Source organism: Rhinopithecus roxellana, chromosome 3, assembly GCF_007565055.1.
Source record: "Rhinopithecus roxellana isolate Shanxi Qingling chromosome 3, ASM756505v1, whole genome shotgun sequence".
NCBI lineage: Eukaryota > Metazoa > Chordata > Mammalia > Primates > Cercopithecidae > Rhinopithecus > Rhinopithecus roxellana.
Window position 1 is genome coordinate 157,881,797 of NC_044551.1, and position 13,745 is coordinate 157,895,541.

General features: G+C 42.6%; 2 protein-coding genes across 2 annotated transcripts; both read left to right on the forward strand.

Moving 5' to 3' along the window:
* The first annotated feature begins 1,059 nt into the window (after positions 1 to 1,059).
* PCDHB12 (protocadherin beta 12) lies at positions 1,060 to 4,452 on the forward strand. Its single transcript, XM_010388214.2, has one exon. The coding sequence runs from the start codon at positions 1,239 to 1,241 to the stop codon at positions 3,624 to 3,626; it is 2,388 nt and encodes a 795-aa protein (XP_010386516.2). The 5' UTR covers positions 1,060 to 1,238; the 3' UTR covers positions 3,627 to 4,452.
* A 1,846-nt stretch (positions 4,453 to 6,298) lies between these two features.
* On the forward strand, positions 6,299 to 9,356 carry PCDHB13 (protocadherin beta 13). Its single transcript, XM_010388217.2, has one exon. The coding sequence runs from the start codon at positions 6,463 to 6,465 to the stop codon at positions 8,857 to 8,859; it is 2,397 nt and encodes a 798-aa protein (XP_010386519.2). The 5' UTR covers positions 6,299 to 6,462; the 3' UTR covers positions 8,860 to 9,356.
* Positions 9,357 to 13,745: the final 4,389 nt, after the last annotated feature.

The window sequence follows — 13,745 nt, forward strand, 5'->3', positions numbered from 1 at the left end:
CCAATGATGTACTTTGGCTAGGACTGAAACCATCCCAAGCTTAAAAGGTGGTCCCAGACAGGATTAAAATAAAGTAATGGCCAGAGATGGGTCTTTAGATTCTAGGGCTAAAATCTCCAAGTATAATTCTATACCTCTTGAAACAATGATTGCTTCAGTCACAGGCACATGATCTTACTTGGTCTAATCAGAGTGAAAGTTAGGTTTTTGTTCTATGTTTAGGGATAGACTCTTACTTTCTCTTCCTGGGCTGAAAGAGAAAACAGATAGCTACAGTTGTGGCTACAATAAATTTTGGGAACCTGGGGCAAGCCAGCTTTAGGAATTAGAGTCTACTTTAAATGAAACTAACTTGCTTGTGCTAGTGTACTTATGAATTTTTTGTAAATTATGAAAAACTGGAACTAAATGATAGGTTTACATAATATGTTCCACCCCAATCTCTTGCTTCATTTTCTACCTGTTCACAGTTCATTGCTATTAAGGAAATCTATGGAAATGCCTTTTTATGCTGTCATAATGACCTAAATTTGCCTCATCACATAGTTAATCCAGTTTCATAACTTCAGAAAGGACTTTTGAGATCACCTTCCCTTTCCCCTACCATGTAAGGAAAGCCAAGTAGTAATAGAATTTCATTCAGCTCAACAATTAGTTATACCCTGCTTGTTTCAGGCTTACAATTGTCTCAGAAATACTACGAATTCCTGGGGACCAGGGATCACATCTTGTATCTGTATTCACCACAATTGAGCACATTTGGTTGTGAGGAGAGTGGGGAAAGACACTGAAAAAATGCTTTAAAACAAATACAAACGTCATCACAAACTATAAAGAATATAAAACGATTATTAAGGAAGATATAATATATTTTTAATTACTTAAACAGAAGGAATTATTTAAATGCAATATTTGCTTCTGGAGGACATTTATGTAAATAAAATTTAGGTAGTGTTCATCAAACTGTGAAAATCTGTGGAGACGCGTGGTGGCGCTGCAGGATAATACCAAGAAAAAAAATTACCCTGGAGGATGTTGTAGACCCTGTTATCCAGTACACGCAGAGAACTGGGAAGACAGAACAATCCTTTAAGGGACAACCTAGAAGCCATTCAACAAGGTTAAAATCTTTAGGCTTCCGAAGATTTGGTAGACAGATCAGAGGCACGTTTCCCACAACTGCGAAGTGGTGCTGAGGCAATTCCACAAGAAGATTTTGGAGTTTTGGAAAAGAAGCTATGGAAAACGGAGGGGCAGGAACTCTGCAGATAAGGCAAGTCCTGCTTTTCTTTGTTTTGCTGGGAATGTCTCAGGCGGTCTCTGAAACTGGGAGTTTTTTGGTGATGGAGGAATTGCAGAGTGGCAGCTTTGTAGGAAATTTGGCAAAGACCCTGGGACTGGAGGTGAGTGAGCTGTCTTCGCGGGGGGCTCAGGTGGTTTCTAATGATAACAAAGAGTGTTTGCAGCTGGACACAAATACTGGAGATTTGCTCCTGAGCGAAATGCTAGACAGGGAGGAGCTCTGTGGCTCCAATGAGCCTTGTGTGCTGTATTTCCAAGTGTTAATGAAAAACCCCACGCAGTTTTTACAAATTGAACTCCAGGTCAGGGATATAAATGATCACTCTCCCGTCTTCTTGGAAAAAGAAATGCTCTTAGAAATCCCAGAGAACAGTCCTCTTGGTGCTGTGTTCTTGCTTGAAAGTGCGAAGGATTTAGATGTAGGAATCAATGCTGTAAAAAGCTACACAATAAATCCGAACTCTCATTTCCACATTAAAATAAGAGTCAATCCAGATAATAGGAAATACCCTGAGTTAGTTCTGGACAAGGCGCTGGATTATGAAGAGTGCAGGGAGCTCAGTTTCATCCTCACTGCTCTGGATGGCGGGTCCCCTCCCAGGTCCGGAACTGCCTTGGTCAGGGTGGTGGTTGTAGATATTAATGACAACTCCCCTGAGTTTGAGCAGGCTTTTTATGAGGTGAAGATTCCGGAGAATAGCACCCTTGGCTCGCTGGTTGTGACAGTCTTGGCTTGGGATTTAGACTCTGGAACAAACAGTGAACTATCCTATACCTTTTCCCATGCCTCAGAAGATATTCGCAAGACATTTGAAATTAATCAACAGTCTGGAGACATTACTTTAACAGCACCTTTGGATTTTGAAACGATTGAGTCATACTCAATAATCATTCAAGCCACAGATGGGGGAGGACTTTTTGGAAAATCTACAGTCAGAATTCAGGTGATGGATGTAAATGACAATGCTCCTGAAATCACTGTGTCATCAATTACCAGTCCAATCCCAGAAAGCACACCAGAGACCGTGGTTATGGTTTTCAGGATACGAGACAGAGACTCTGGGGACAACGGAAAGATAGTTTGTTCTGTCCCGGAAGACATCCCATTCGTGCTAAAATCTTCTGTAAATAATTACTACACTTTGGAAACAGAGAGACCACTGGACAGAGAGAGCAGAGCCGAGTACAACATTACCATCACCGTCACCGACTTGGGGACACCCAGGCTGAAAACCGAGTACAACATAACCGTGCTGGTCTCCGACGTCAATGACAACGCCCCCGCCTTCACCCAAACCTCCTACACCATGTTCGTCCGCGAGAACAACAGCCCCGCCCTGCACATCGGCAGCATCAGCGCCACAGACAGAGACTCAGGCACCAACGCCCAGGTCACCTACTCGCTGCTGCCACCCCAGGACCCGCACCTACCCCTCGCCTCCCTGGTATCCATCAACACAGACAACGGCCACGTGTTCGCCCTCCGGTCGCTGGACTACGAGGCCCTGCAGGAGTTCGAGTTCCGCGTGGGCGCCACAGACCGCGGCTCCCCGGCGCTGAGCAGCGAGGCACTGGTGCGCGTGCTTGTGCTGGACGCCAACGATAACTCGCCCTTCGTACTGTACCCGCTGCAGAACGGCTCCGCGCCCTGCACAGAGCTGGTGCCCCGGGCGGCGGAGCCGGGCTATCTGGTGACCAAGGTGGTAGCGGTGGACGGCGACTCTGGCCAGAATTCCTGGCTGTCGTACCAGCTGCTCAAGGCCACGGAGCCTGGGCTGTTCGGCGTGTGGGCGCACAATGGCGAGGTGCGCACCGCCAGGCTGCTGAGCGAGCGCGACGCGGCCAAGCACAGGCTGGTGGTGCTGGTCAAGGACAATGGCGAGCCTCCACGCTCGGCCACCACCACGCTGCACGTGCTCCTGGTGGACGGCTTCTCCCAGCCCTACCTGCCTCTCCCAGAGACGGCCCCGGCCCAGGCCCAGGCCGACTCACTCACCGTCCACCTGGTGGTGTCATTGGCCTCGGTGTCGTCGCTGTTCCTCTTGTCGGTGCTCCTGTTCGTGGCGGTGCGGCTGTGCAGGAGGAGCAGGGCAGCCTCTGTGGGTCGCTGCTCGGTGCCCGAGGGCCCCTTTCCAGGGCATCTGGTAGACGTGAACAGCACCGGGACCCTGTCCCAGAGCTACCAGTATGAGGTGTGTGTGACTGGAGGCTCCGGGACAAATGAGTTCAAATTTCTGAAACCAATTATCCCCAACTTCCTACCCCACAGCACACGTAGGGAAGTTGAAGAAAACCCCCCGTTTCAGAATAATTTGGTTTTCTGATAAAGAATGAAAAATAAATCCTGTGTTTATGAATACATTTATAATTAGGAATTTATTGTAAGGTGCCCGTAAAGTAGTATTTTTGATCACTTCAAATATGTACTCTTTAAGTCAAGAAATTTCTTTACATAGGAAAGGATCCAGATTTAGTATCAAGAACCCTTCACAAAGCATGAAATGTATATGTGTAATGTTTTATGTCAAACAATTATGCTTAATATAAAGTCTATTAAATGGTAAGTCTTGTTTGAGATATTTTAAATTGCTTTCCATTGTTTTCAATATTTACCATGACTTTCGTTTTCTGAGTTGATTAGAATGCTGTTCGAGTATACTACCTTAGTTTCAGAAGCATAGATTGTAGTGTACCTTTTTAGACCTTATTTTTTTAAAACACTCGTTTTATGGATCATACACTATTTTCACACTTTTAATCTCAGAAGAAACATATGTGGCATGGTATTTTAGGAATGACCAAATAGATGGTCTCAGAGATTCAGTAAGATCACCAAGGTCCGCTAACTAATAAGTGACAAAACTGAGCATCCATCCTCGATCTGTCTGACTCTGAGTCAGTGGCTTTGCTCCAATTCCATACTGTTTTCTGTCATTAGATATCACCTGGCAAGTTTCTGCCTAACTAAAGAGAAGAAATGTTTTTATCACATTCATACTACTGTTCAGTCTTTATTTAGAAATAATCTTTATCTATGATTTCATTTTCTCATAAACCAATAATCTTGCTTTTCTGGGTAAATTTTCAGCTATTATTACTAATGCTGTGATCTGTCTAAATCTCAAGTAAAAAACAAAATTGAAAGAGCAACCTGTGCCTTCTCGTGTCCTGAACATATAACTTCCATTTCACAGAAAAGATTAATGGTCCTGATTAGGAATAGTACATAATTTTGATTGCATTATTAGTTAATTATTTTCTTCACATTGTTGTATATTTTCAGAGTCACCCATACTTACATTTGTAATACATTTTCCTGATTTGAGAGTTTGTTTTTAACAGTTTTCTATTACCTGTATGGCACTGCTGAATCAGGAAGATTTAAGAAAAAGAATAGTTTTAAATGTGTAATATCAAAGAGAAAAATAGATGATCATTAAACTTTTAGAAATTCTAGCGAGTTAAGGAGAAGCATTGTTTGTTTAAAAATATATAACTGATTCTTATTTTTTAAATAGGTAATTTTTGCATAGTTGTGCTCTGAATATATTATAAACTAGTGCTGGTAAGTCTAAGAAAGCTAGTATTACCTCATGTCACTGGTGGGATAGAACCTAAGGACAAAAAAACTCACAGTAGTAAAATCTAAAATTGCTTTCATGGTCTCAGGGTAAAATTATCCAATTTCTCTGACAAATAAATGGCATTAGAAATAAGAGGAGTGAAGTTTACACAAAGAAAAATCTCAAGAGGTCTAGCAATCAAATACAATGTGTGGATCTTGTTTGGATCTTGATTGAAACAACAGCAATGACTTTGAAAAACTTGGAAGAGTTTGAACATAGATGGGTATTAAATAATATTAACTTAATTTTTAGGTATGATAATGGCATTGTACTTAAGGGTATTTTTAGAGTCATTTAAAGTCATGATGCATTTAAAGAAATATATAATGACGTATTTGTGGGTGAAAATTCAGTTTGTCTGGGATGTGAAAATGTTGAAGGGATAGAGTCAAGAATTATGGAAAAACATTGATAATTGGTGAAGCTAGTACTGAGTCCTTGGAGGTTCATTACACTCCTCTCTTCTATGAGATTTGAAAAATTTCAAGGTAATTTCTTTTAATTGATGCTGTTAGAAGTGGAGGTAACGAAGAAGGACATCCTTCCCAGAAACAAAATCACCACAGCTGTTACACATATTGTCTCTGTTTAGACAAACTCTCCAGCCTTTCCTCGTTCATTTCCCTTCATTATTGGACATAATTTCTCTACCTGAGATAGTTATGCTCCTGTATTCTTCTACCATTTGAATTTTGAGGTGTTTTTCTAATAATAGTAATGGATTTATGCCAGACTTATGATGGATTTATGCCATCAAGATTCAGTTGCTTGATGGCATCAAATTGCTTTATACTTGGTATATAGTTTATTTTTAAGGTTACTCTCTCTTTGCATCAGATTTCTCATGTGTAAGGTGGGGAATTCACAACAGCCCTATGTGGTAGGTGCTATTATTATCCTCACTTTACAGACGAGCAAATTAAAGCAGAGAGATTAAATAATTTGTTCGAGGTTCACAGCTACTAATTATTCCTATGGCTTATGGAAATAAAAGTGTAAACATCTAAAAGTTAACTATGTTAACTACAATTATATTTGAAATTTTCTGCATATATTCTTTTTGTCAAGCTAGACTGTTACCTAAATATTTCCTTTTTGCCCAAAACTCAGTTAGCATTGTTGAAAGACTAATGTAATTTCTCCTTCGGGCAGTTCTCTGCTCAGTGACGTCCGGCGATATTAACGGTGGTGTTGTAACCTTACATAGTCCTAGGGTACATACAGGCAGAGTTGGGAATATTACATCTATTATCATCCCACAAAATGTAAGATTCTGTGAGGACGCGTGGTGGCGCTGCAGGATAAGAAGGTACAAACCAGAACCGCAGCTGCAGCTCCATTAACCAGCAAAAGCAGCAGAACCTGGAAGCCCACGGGAAGCTTGGATGCCAAAGAGAAGACGGCAGGGTCCTCTGGAGAGGACTATTCTCTGCAATATTTCTGAGGTATTTGTGGAATAACTACAGCCTCAGATACTGGGGACTTTACAGTCCCACAGAACCGTCCTCCCAGGAAGCTGAACCCACCAAGAACAATGGAGGCCAGCGGGAAGCTCATTTGCAGACAAAGGCAAGTCCTTTTTTGCTTTCTCCTTTTGGGCTTATCTCTGGCGGGCGCGGCGGAACCTAGACGCTATTCTGTGGTGGAGGAAACTGAGGGCAGTTCCTTTGTCACCAATTTAGCAAAGGACTTGGGTCTGGAGCAGAGGGAATTCTCCAGGCGGGGGGTTAGGGTTGTTTCCAGAGGGAACAAACTACATTTGCAGCTCAATCAGGAGACCTGCGATTTGTTGCTCATTGAGAAATTGGACCGTGAGGATCTGTGCGGTCACACAGAGCCCTGTGTGCTACATTTCCAAGTGTTGCTAGAGAGTCCCTTCGAGTTTTTTCAAGCTGAGCTACAGGTAATAGACATAAACGACCATTCTCCAGTATTTCTGGACAAAGAAATGTTGGTGAAAGTGTCAGAGAGCAGTCCTCCTGGGACTACGTTTCCTCTGAAGAATGCTGAAGACTTAGATGTAGGCCAAAACAATATTGAGAACTATGTAATCAGCCCCAATTCCTATTTTCGGGTCCTCACCCGCAAACGCAGTGATGGCAGGAAATATCCAGAGCTGGTGCTGGACAAAGCGCTGGACCGAGAGGCAGAAGCTGAACTCAGGTTAACACTCACAGCACTGGATGGTGGCTCTCCGCCCAGATCTGGCACTGCTCAGGTCTACATTGAAGTCCTGGATGTCAACGATAATGCCCCTGAATTTGAGCAGCCTTTCTATAGGGTGCAGATCTCTGAGGACAGTCCAATAGGCTTCCTGGTTGTCAAGGTCTCTGCCACGGATGTAGACACAGGAGTCAACGGAGAGATTTCCTATTCACTTTTCCAAGCTTCAGACGAGATTGGTAAAACCTTTAAGATCAATCCCTTGACAGGAGAAATTGAACTAAAAAAACAACTCGATTTCGAAAAACTGCAGTCCTATGAAGTCAATATTGAGGCAAGAGATGCTGGAACCCTTTCTGGAAAATGCACCATTCTGATTCAAGTGATGGATGTGAATGACCATGCCCCAGAAGTTACCATGTCTGCATTTACCAGCCCAATACCTGAGAACGCGCCTGAAACTGTGGTTGCACTTTTCAGTGTTTCAGATCTTGATTCAGGAGAAAATGGGAAAATAAGTTGCTCCATTCAGGAGGATCTACCCTTCCTCCTGAAATCCGCGGAAAACTTTTACACCCTACTAACGGAGAGACCACTAGACAGAGAAAGCAGAGGGGAATACAACATCACTATCACTGTCACTGATTTGGGGACCCCTACGCTGAAAACACAGCTCAACATAACCGTGCTGGTCGCCGATGTCAATGACAACGCCCCCGCCTTCACCCAAACCTCCTACACCCTGTTCGTCCGCGAAAACAACAGCCCCGCCCTGCACATCGGCAGCATCAGCGCCACAGACAGAGACTCAGGCACCAACGCCCAGGTCACCTACTCGCTGCTGCCACCCCAGGACCCGCACCTGTCCCTCACCTCCTTGGTCTCCATCAACGCGGACAACGGCCACCTGTTTGCCCTCAGGTCTCTGGACTACGAGGCCCTGCAGGAGTTCGAGTTCCGCGTGGGCGCCACAGACCGCGGCTCCTCGGCGCTGAGCAGCGAGGCGCTGGTGCGCGTGCTGGTGCTGGACGCCAACGACAACTCGCCCTTCGTGCTGTACCCGCTGCAGAACGGCTCTGCGCCATGTACCGAGCTGGTGCCCCGGGCGGCCGAGCCGGGCTACCTGGTGACCAAGGTGGTGGCGGTGGACGGTGACTCGGGCCAGAACGCCTGGCTGTCGTACCAGCTGCTCAAGGCCACGGAGCCCGGGCTGTTCCGCATGTGGGCGCACAATGGCGAGGTGCGCACCTCCAGGCTGCTGAGCGAGCGCGACGCGGCCAAGCACAGGCTGGTGGTGCTGATCAAGGACAATGGCGAGCCTCCGCGCTCGGCCACCGCCACGCTACACGTGCTCCTGGTGGACGACTTCTCCCAGCCCTACCTGCCGCTCCCGGAGGCGGCCCCGGCCCAGGCCCAGGCCGACTCGCTCACCGTCTACCTGGTGGTGGCGTTGGCCTCGGTGTCTTCGCTCTTCCTCTTTTCAGTGCTCCTGTTCGTGGCGGTGCGGCTGTGCAGGGGGAGCAGGGCGGCCTCGGTGGGTCGCTGCTCTGTGCCCGAGGGCCACTTTCCAGGGCATCTGGTGGACGTGAGCGGCACCGGGACCCTATCCCAGAGTTACCAGTATGAGGTGTGTCTGGCAGGAGGCTCAGGGACAAATGAGTTCAAGTTCCTGAAGCCTATTATCCCCGACTTCCCTCCCCAGTTCCCTGGGAAAGAAATACAGGGAAATTCTACCTTTTCCAATAACTTTGGGTTCAACATTCAGTGACCATAGTCGACTTTTATATTCCATAGGTATTTTATTTTATGGCATTTCTATGCCAATGTTTATTTCCCCCAATTTGTGTGTATTTAAAACTATACTTATTTACTCCTGATTTTTCTCATGTTCTTTCTCCCTTTGCTATTAAGTGAACATTTACTTTTATTCCCGGTTCGTAAAAGATGGCAATTCATTCTTTAACCTAGATGGTCTTAATTTGCAATTAATTTGCCTCCCTAAAGAGCAATACCAAGTCACATTTTTTTTTCATGCCCCTATCTTTAGTTGAACTTCACCCACTGTTATGCTTATGGTAAAATTAAATAGAGCAATTTAGAAGTGATTCACATTTTCCAGCATTTCTTCATTTCTCTTTTTTTAGTCTTAAAATAATGATTGGTATTCAGATATATCATTTTTCTGTTTTTAAATCCAGTGTGTTTTTAGTTAACCTTTAACTATGCTTTTTGCTTTCAAAAGTAAACCAGGAAACCTATATCCTATGGTACAACTGTAAGTGTTATCACTTGATTCAAAAGGGTCAGAAGACCAGTTTCTCAGTATCCTTTCCTCATTCATCCTGGAGAGGATTGTGCAGGCACGTTAATATTGTGGCCACTCACAGAATCTGGGAATATGAAGTTATAATTTTTAAATTAATGTACCAAAGCTTTAATGCAATGTAGTCGAATGCAGATGCATGTGTCCAAATAATAATTCATATAGCATAAATTGGAGTTGTGTGCTAATGTGTAAATTTTTTTGCCTGTACTATCATAGAATTTAATGTATATACACCAGAAACTACTTTTCAGACTTTTTTTACTGCAACCAATAGTTAAGATTATATTTTACATATTTTGAAACACAAAAAATAGAAATGCTTGTGAACAATGCTTAGTCTTTTTATGATATAATTTGAAATTACCTATATATTTCATTCTATTCAATTTTCAGATGTGGCCATGATCCACTAAGTTTATTTCATGGTATACTAATGGGTAGTAACCCAAAGTTTGAAAACCACTTTTCTCAGGCGTATAGAAGTATACCAGATGTTGAACATTGATAGTATCAAAAGAGTCCTTTAGGGATCTAATTTAAAAAAAACAATTCAAACCATTGTAAGGGAGTAGTTTTGTCTCATGTTAAACCACTCTACCCTTTAAAGATCTGACACACAGTGCAAGAAAAAGACTTCAAGTTTGGAGGAGGAGATTTTCCATCACTTTTACCAACAAGTCTAAAGTCTATGTTGTGGGAGAAAAATGTAGGATAACAAAACGAGTAAAAGTATAGAGGCAAAAAAAGTGTGTGTATGAAAGAGACAGAGCAAGCATGGGAAAGAGGAAATTCATGGGGATGAGTAAAATGACTACTTTCAGTGCCACAGACTAGACTCAATTGCTTCTCTTATTTTATTTTTTGAGACAGGGTCCTGTTCTGTCACCCACACTGGAGTGCAGCAGTGCGATCTCCACTCACTGCAACCTCCACCTCCCGGGCTCAAGCAATCCTCCCACCTCAGCCTCCCTAGTACACAGGACTACAGGCCCAGGCCACCACACCCACTAATTTTTGCATTTTAGTGGAGACAAAGTTTCATCATATTGCCCAGACTGGTCTCCAACTCCTAAGCTCAAGCAATCTGCCTGCCTCAGCCTCCCAAAGTGCTGTGATTGTAGGTGTGAGCACCTGGCCTCAACTGCTTCTTGAAAATATTTTAAAATTTTATCTTAACATTGTAGAGGGACTGGGTATTAGTCAGTTGATAATGCCAAGAAGAGTAATCTCTTTTTATGGCATATCTAAGACAACCTAGTGTTTATACTTCTTGCTAAGATTTCACTACCAGTTCTGTTGAACTGTGTCGACTGAGTAATTATTCTTTTCTTTTTTTCTGTTTTCTTTCTTTCTTTATTTTTTAGAGACAGGGTCTCAGTCACCTAGGCTGCAGTGCAGGGGTGCAATCATGGCTCATTGAAGCCTTGAGCTCCTGGGCTCAAGCAATCCTCCTGCTGCAGCCTCCCAAGTAGCTGGGACCACCGGCACATGCCACTACCCCCAGCTTTTTAAAAAGGTTTTTGTAGAGATGGGTTCTCATTATGTTGCCCAGGCTGGTCTTGAACTCCTGGCCTCCAAAGGTGGGATTTATTCTAGCAGCTTCCCTGTGATCTTCTCACATCTACTGGTGGAGGGGGAAAGAATAGTTCGAACAGCTCAGACAGAAAATCTAGCAGGTGCAACAGTGGAGAAAAGGGCCAAGTACTTGTCCTATTACTTCCAGTTTTTCTAGATAGATGAGCATCAGGACTCCTCTCTTTATAAAAAGAACTATGAGTTTCCTGTCTCTAATGAAGAGTGACCAGGCGTTCAGGAACTTAAATGCCGAGATACGTATAACCAACCAATTCTCCTAGAATGTATTGCTAAAAACGAATTTTGCTCTTATAGTTCAAAGACCTCATTTATAGTTATACTTAAAACAGTGCATAGGAATCAAGCTGTATCAGCCAATTTTATATGAAAGAACTATAGGTTGTAAGTAAGTTAGAACATAATTTTATGTCTAGAGGGGGTTAAAGGAAACAGAAAATAGAGACACAAGAGATAGTCCAGCCTTACAGAATGGATTCTCTTGAAAACCCTTACAAAAAAAAAAAAAAACAGGTTTTTTTTTTTTTTTTTTTTTTTTTTTTTATTGGAAATAGGCAAAAGTATGGGGGGGGAAGAGACATAGGACATTTTATCTTACAAACACATTGTTCTCTTTATCTTTCTATTTCAAGTTCTGCCACCACTCCTGGGCCCACTGATTAATCTAACAACTTGACCTCTCAGTCCCTAAGTCTTTACCTCTACTCCTGTTATTCAGTCATTAATGCCTTGGCTACATGTTGTACTTTTCCCCACCAAGAAACTATTGTATGATATAATAATTTCAGCTATCTCCCTCTGAGAGCACAATTGTCTATGCCTATAACCTTCTCATTCTGCTGTTCCTATCACGTCTTGTCTTTAACCTTATCAGGAGCTCCGTTCCATGATGCTGATACTACCTATCAAATGCTCCTGTTTTAATTTCCTTCCTAACCAATTGATTTCCTGGCTTACCACTCGCAGTTACTCTCATGCCCATATTCTCAATTCCCTTGTTCAATTTTTCTTCACTCAAACCACCTGATGAAACTCCAGCCCAGATGAATATAGTCCTCCTCCTCTCTTACAAATGGGGTGCTGCACTCTATAAGACCAAACTTACAAAATTAGCAATACCACTGCCACTATAAATGTATAATATTCAAACCTAATTGGGCTTCTGAGACCAAAAACTCCTTTTATAATTTTTCTAACGAGCTTTCTTTTATATTCTCAACAACTATTTTAAACCTACTTATCTTACTTTAAACTTCTTACCCTACCACTTGGATACCCTGTTTTATCAGATGAGCTTGCCTAATACCTTATTGAGAAAATAGAATCCATCAGCTAGAAATTCATTTTCCTGTCCCCTACGCCACAGCTTTAACAGCATTTGTATCTATACTTTTCACCTGCTGAGGTCCCTCCCACTGGTCTAAATCCAATCCCTTCATACATTGCCTGGATCCCATCTTTAACAACTTTTCTAGGGGACCTGCATTATCCCTTCTGTATCTTAATTTTCTCCTTCCCTACTGAACATTACACATTGGCATTTTAAGTATATTCAAGTTTCTCTAGTCTTTAAAATATCCTCTGAGTGAATTCTTCTCCAGATACCAATGTATTTCTTGAGAGCCTGGCTGCAGTGAGCCAGTGAACCTGGGTGACAGATCGAGACTCTGTCTCAAAAAAAAATTGCCGAAAGAGTGGTCTACTTCATTTTTGCTTCCTCATCCCTCTCACTTTGCACCAAAGTACAATCTAATTTTCATCACAACCATTCTACTGAAACTGCTATTGCAAAGGTTATCAAAGATTTCCATATAAGTTAAGTAAGATTATACTGTGGAACCAACACAATGCAATGAAACAGTGGCTTGTAAACATGTCACTCTTTTTCACATGACAGTACCAATGTAAAAATTATTAGGTAGGTAGGGCAGCTTTGATCCTCACAGTCCTTGTGAAATGAAATTTTCTTTCAAGTAATTTCTTCAACATTCCCTATGGCAATATAATCTGCATGGGTGTAGCTGGGTCACTGCCACATCTGGGTTCTAGCTCGCTTGGAAGAAAGAGGCATATCCAGATGATTTTTGTTCTGTAACTGGAAGAGGCAGACAGAAATTCTGCTCACAATCCATCTGTGAGAACTTAATTCACGTGGCCACACTCAAATACAGGGGAGGCACAACCTACCTTCGTGGCCACATACCTGGGTACAGTTCTATTACTATAGAAGCAAGGGAAAACAGATTTTGTCAGACATCTATCAGAATCCTCCACAATGACCATCTTTTTAAGTCCAATGGATAATTGTCATGCTTATTTTTCTTGACTTTTCTGAAGTATTTGCAGCTGTCGATCTTCCTCATCTCCTTAAAATGCTATTGGCTTTTGATTTCATGATTTTGAACTCTGATCCTTCTTTATCTTTTCAAATATGCTTCTTGCCCTGTCTCCTCTAAATGAAGATGTTTCTCAGACTTTTGTGCCAAGCCTCTTCTATACTTATTTGACACACTTCTGCTTGGTTATCCTAGAGCATTCATGGTTTCAATCACCATATATATATACACATATATACTGATGAATCCCAAAGTTCATATCGTCAGCCCAGGTTTATTTCCTATGCTTTGGTTATAGGCAAACACACACACACACACACACACACACACACACACACCACAAACACACAAACATACATCCTACAGGCACTTCCTCAATATCAGCACATTCAAAACTGA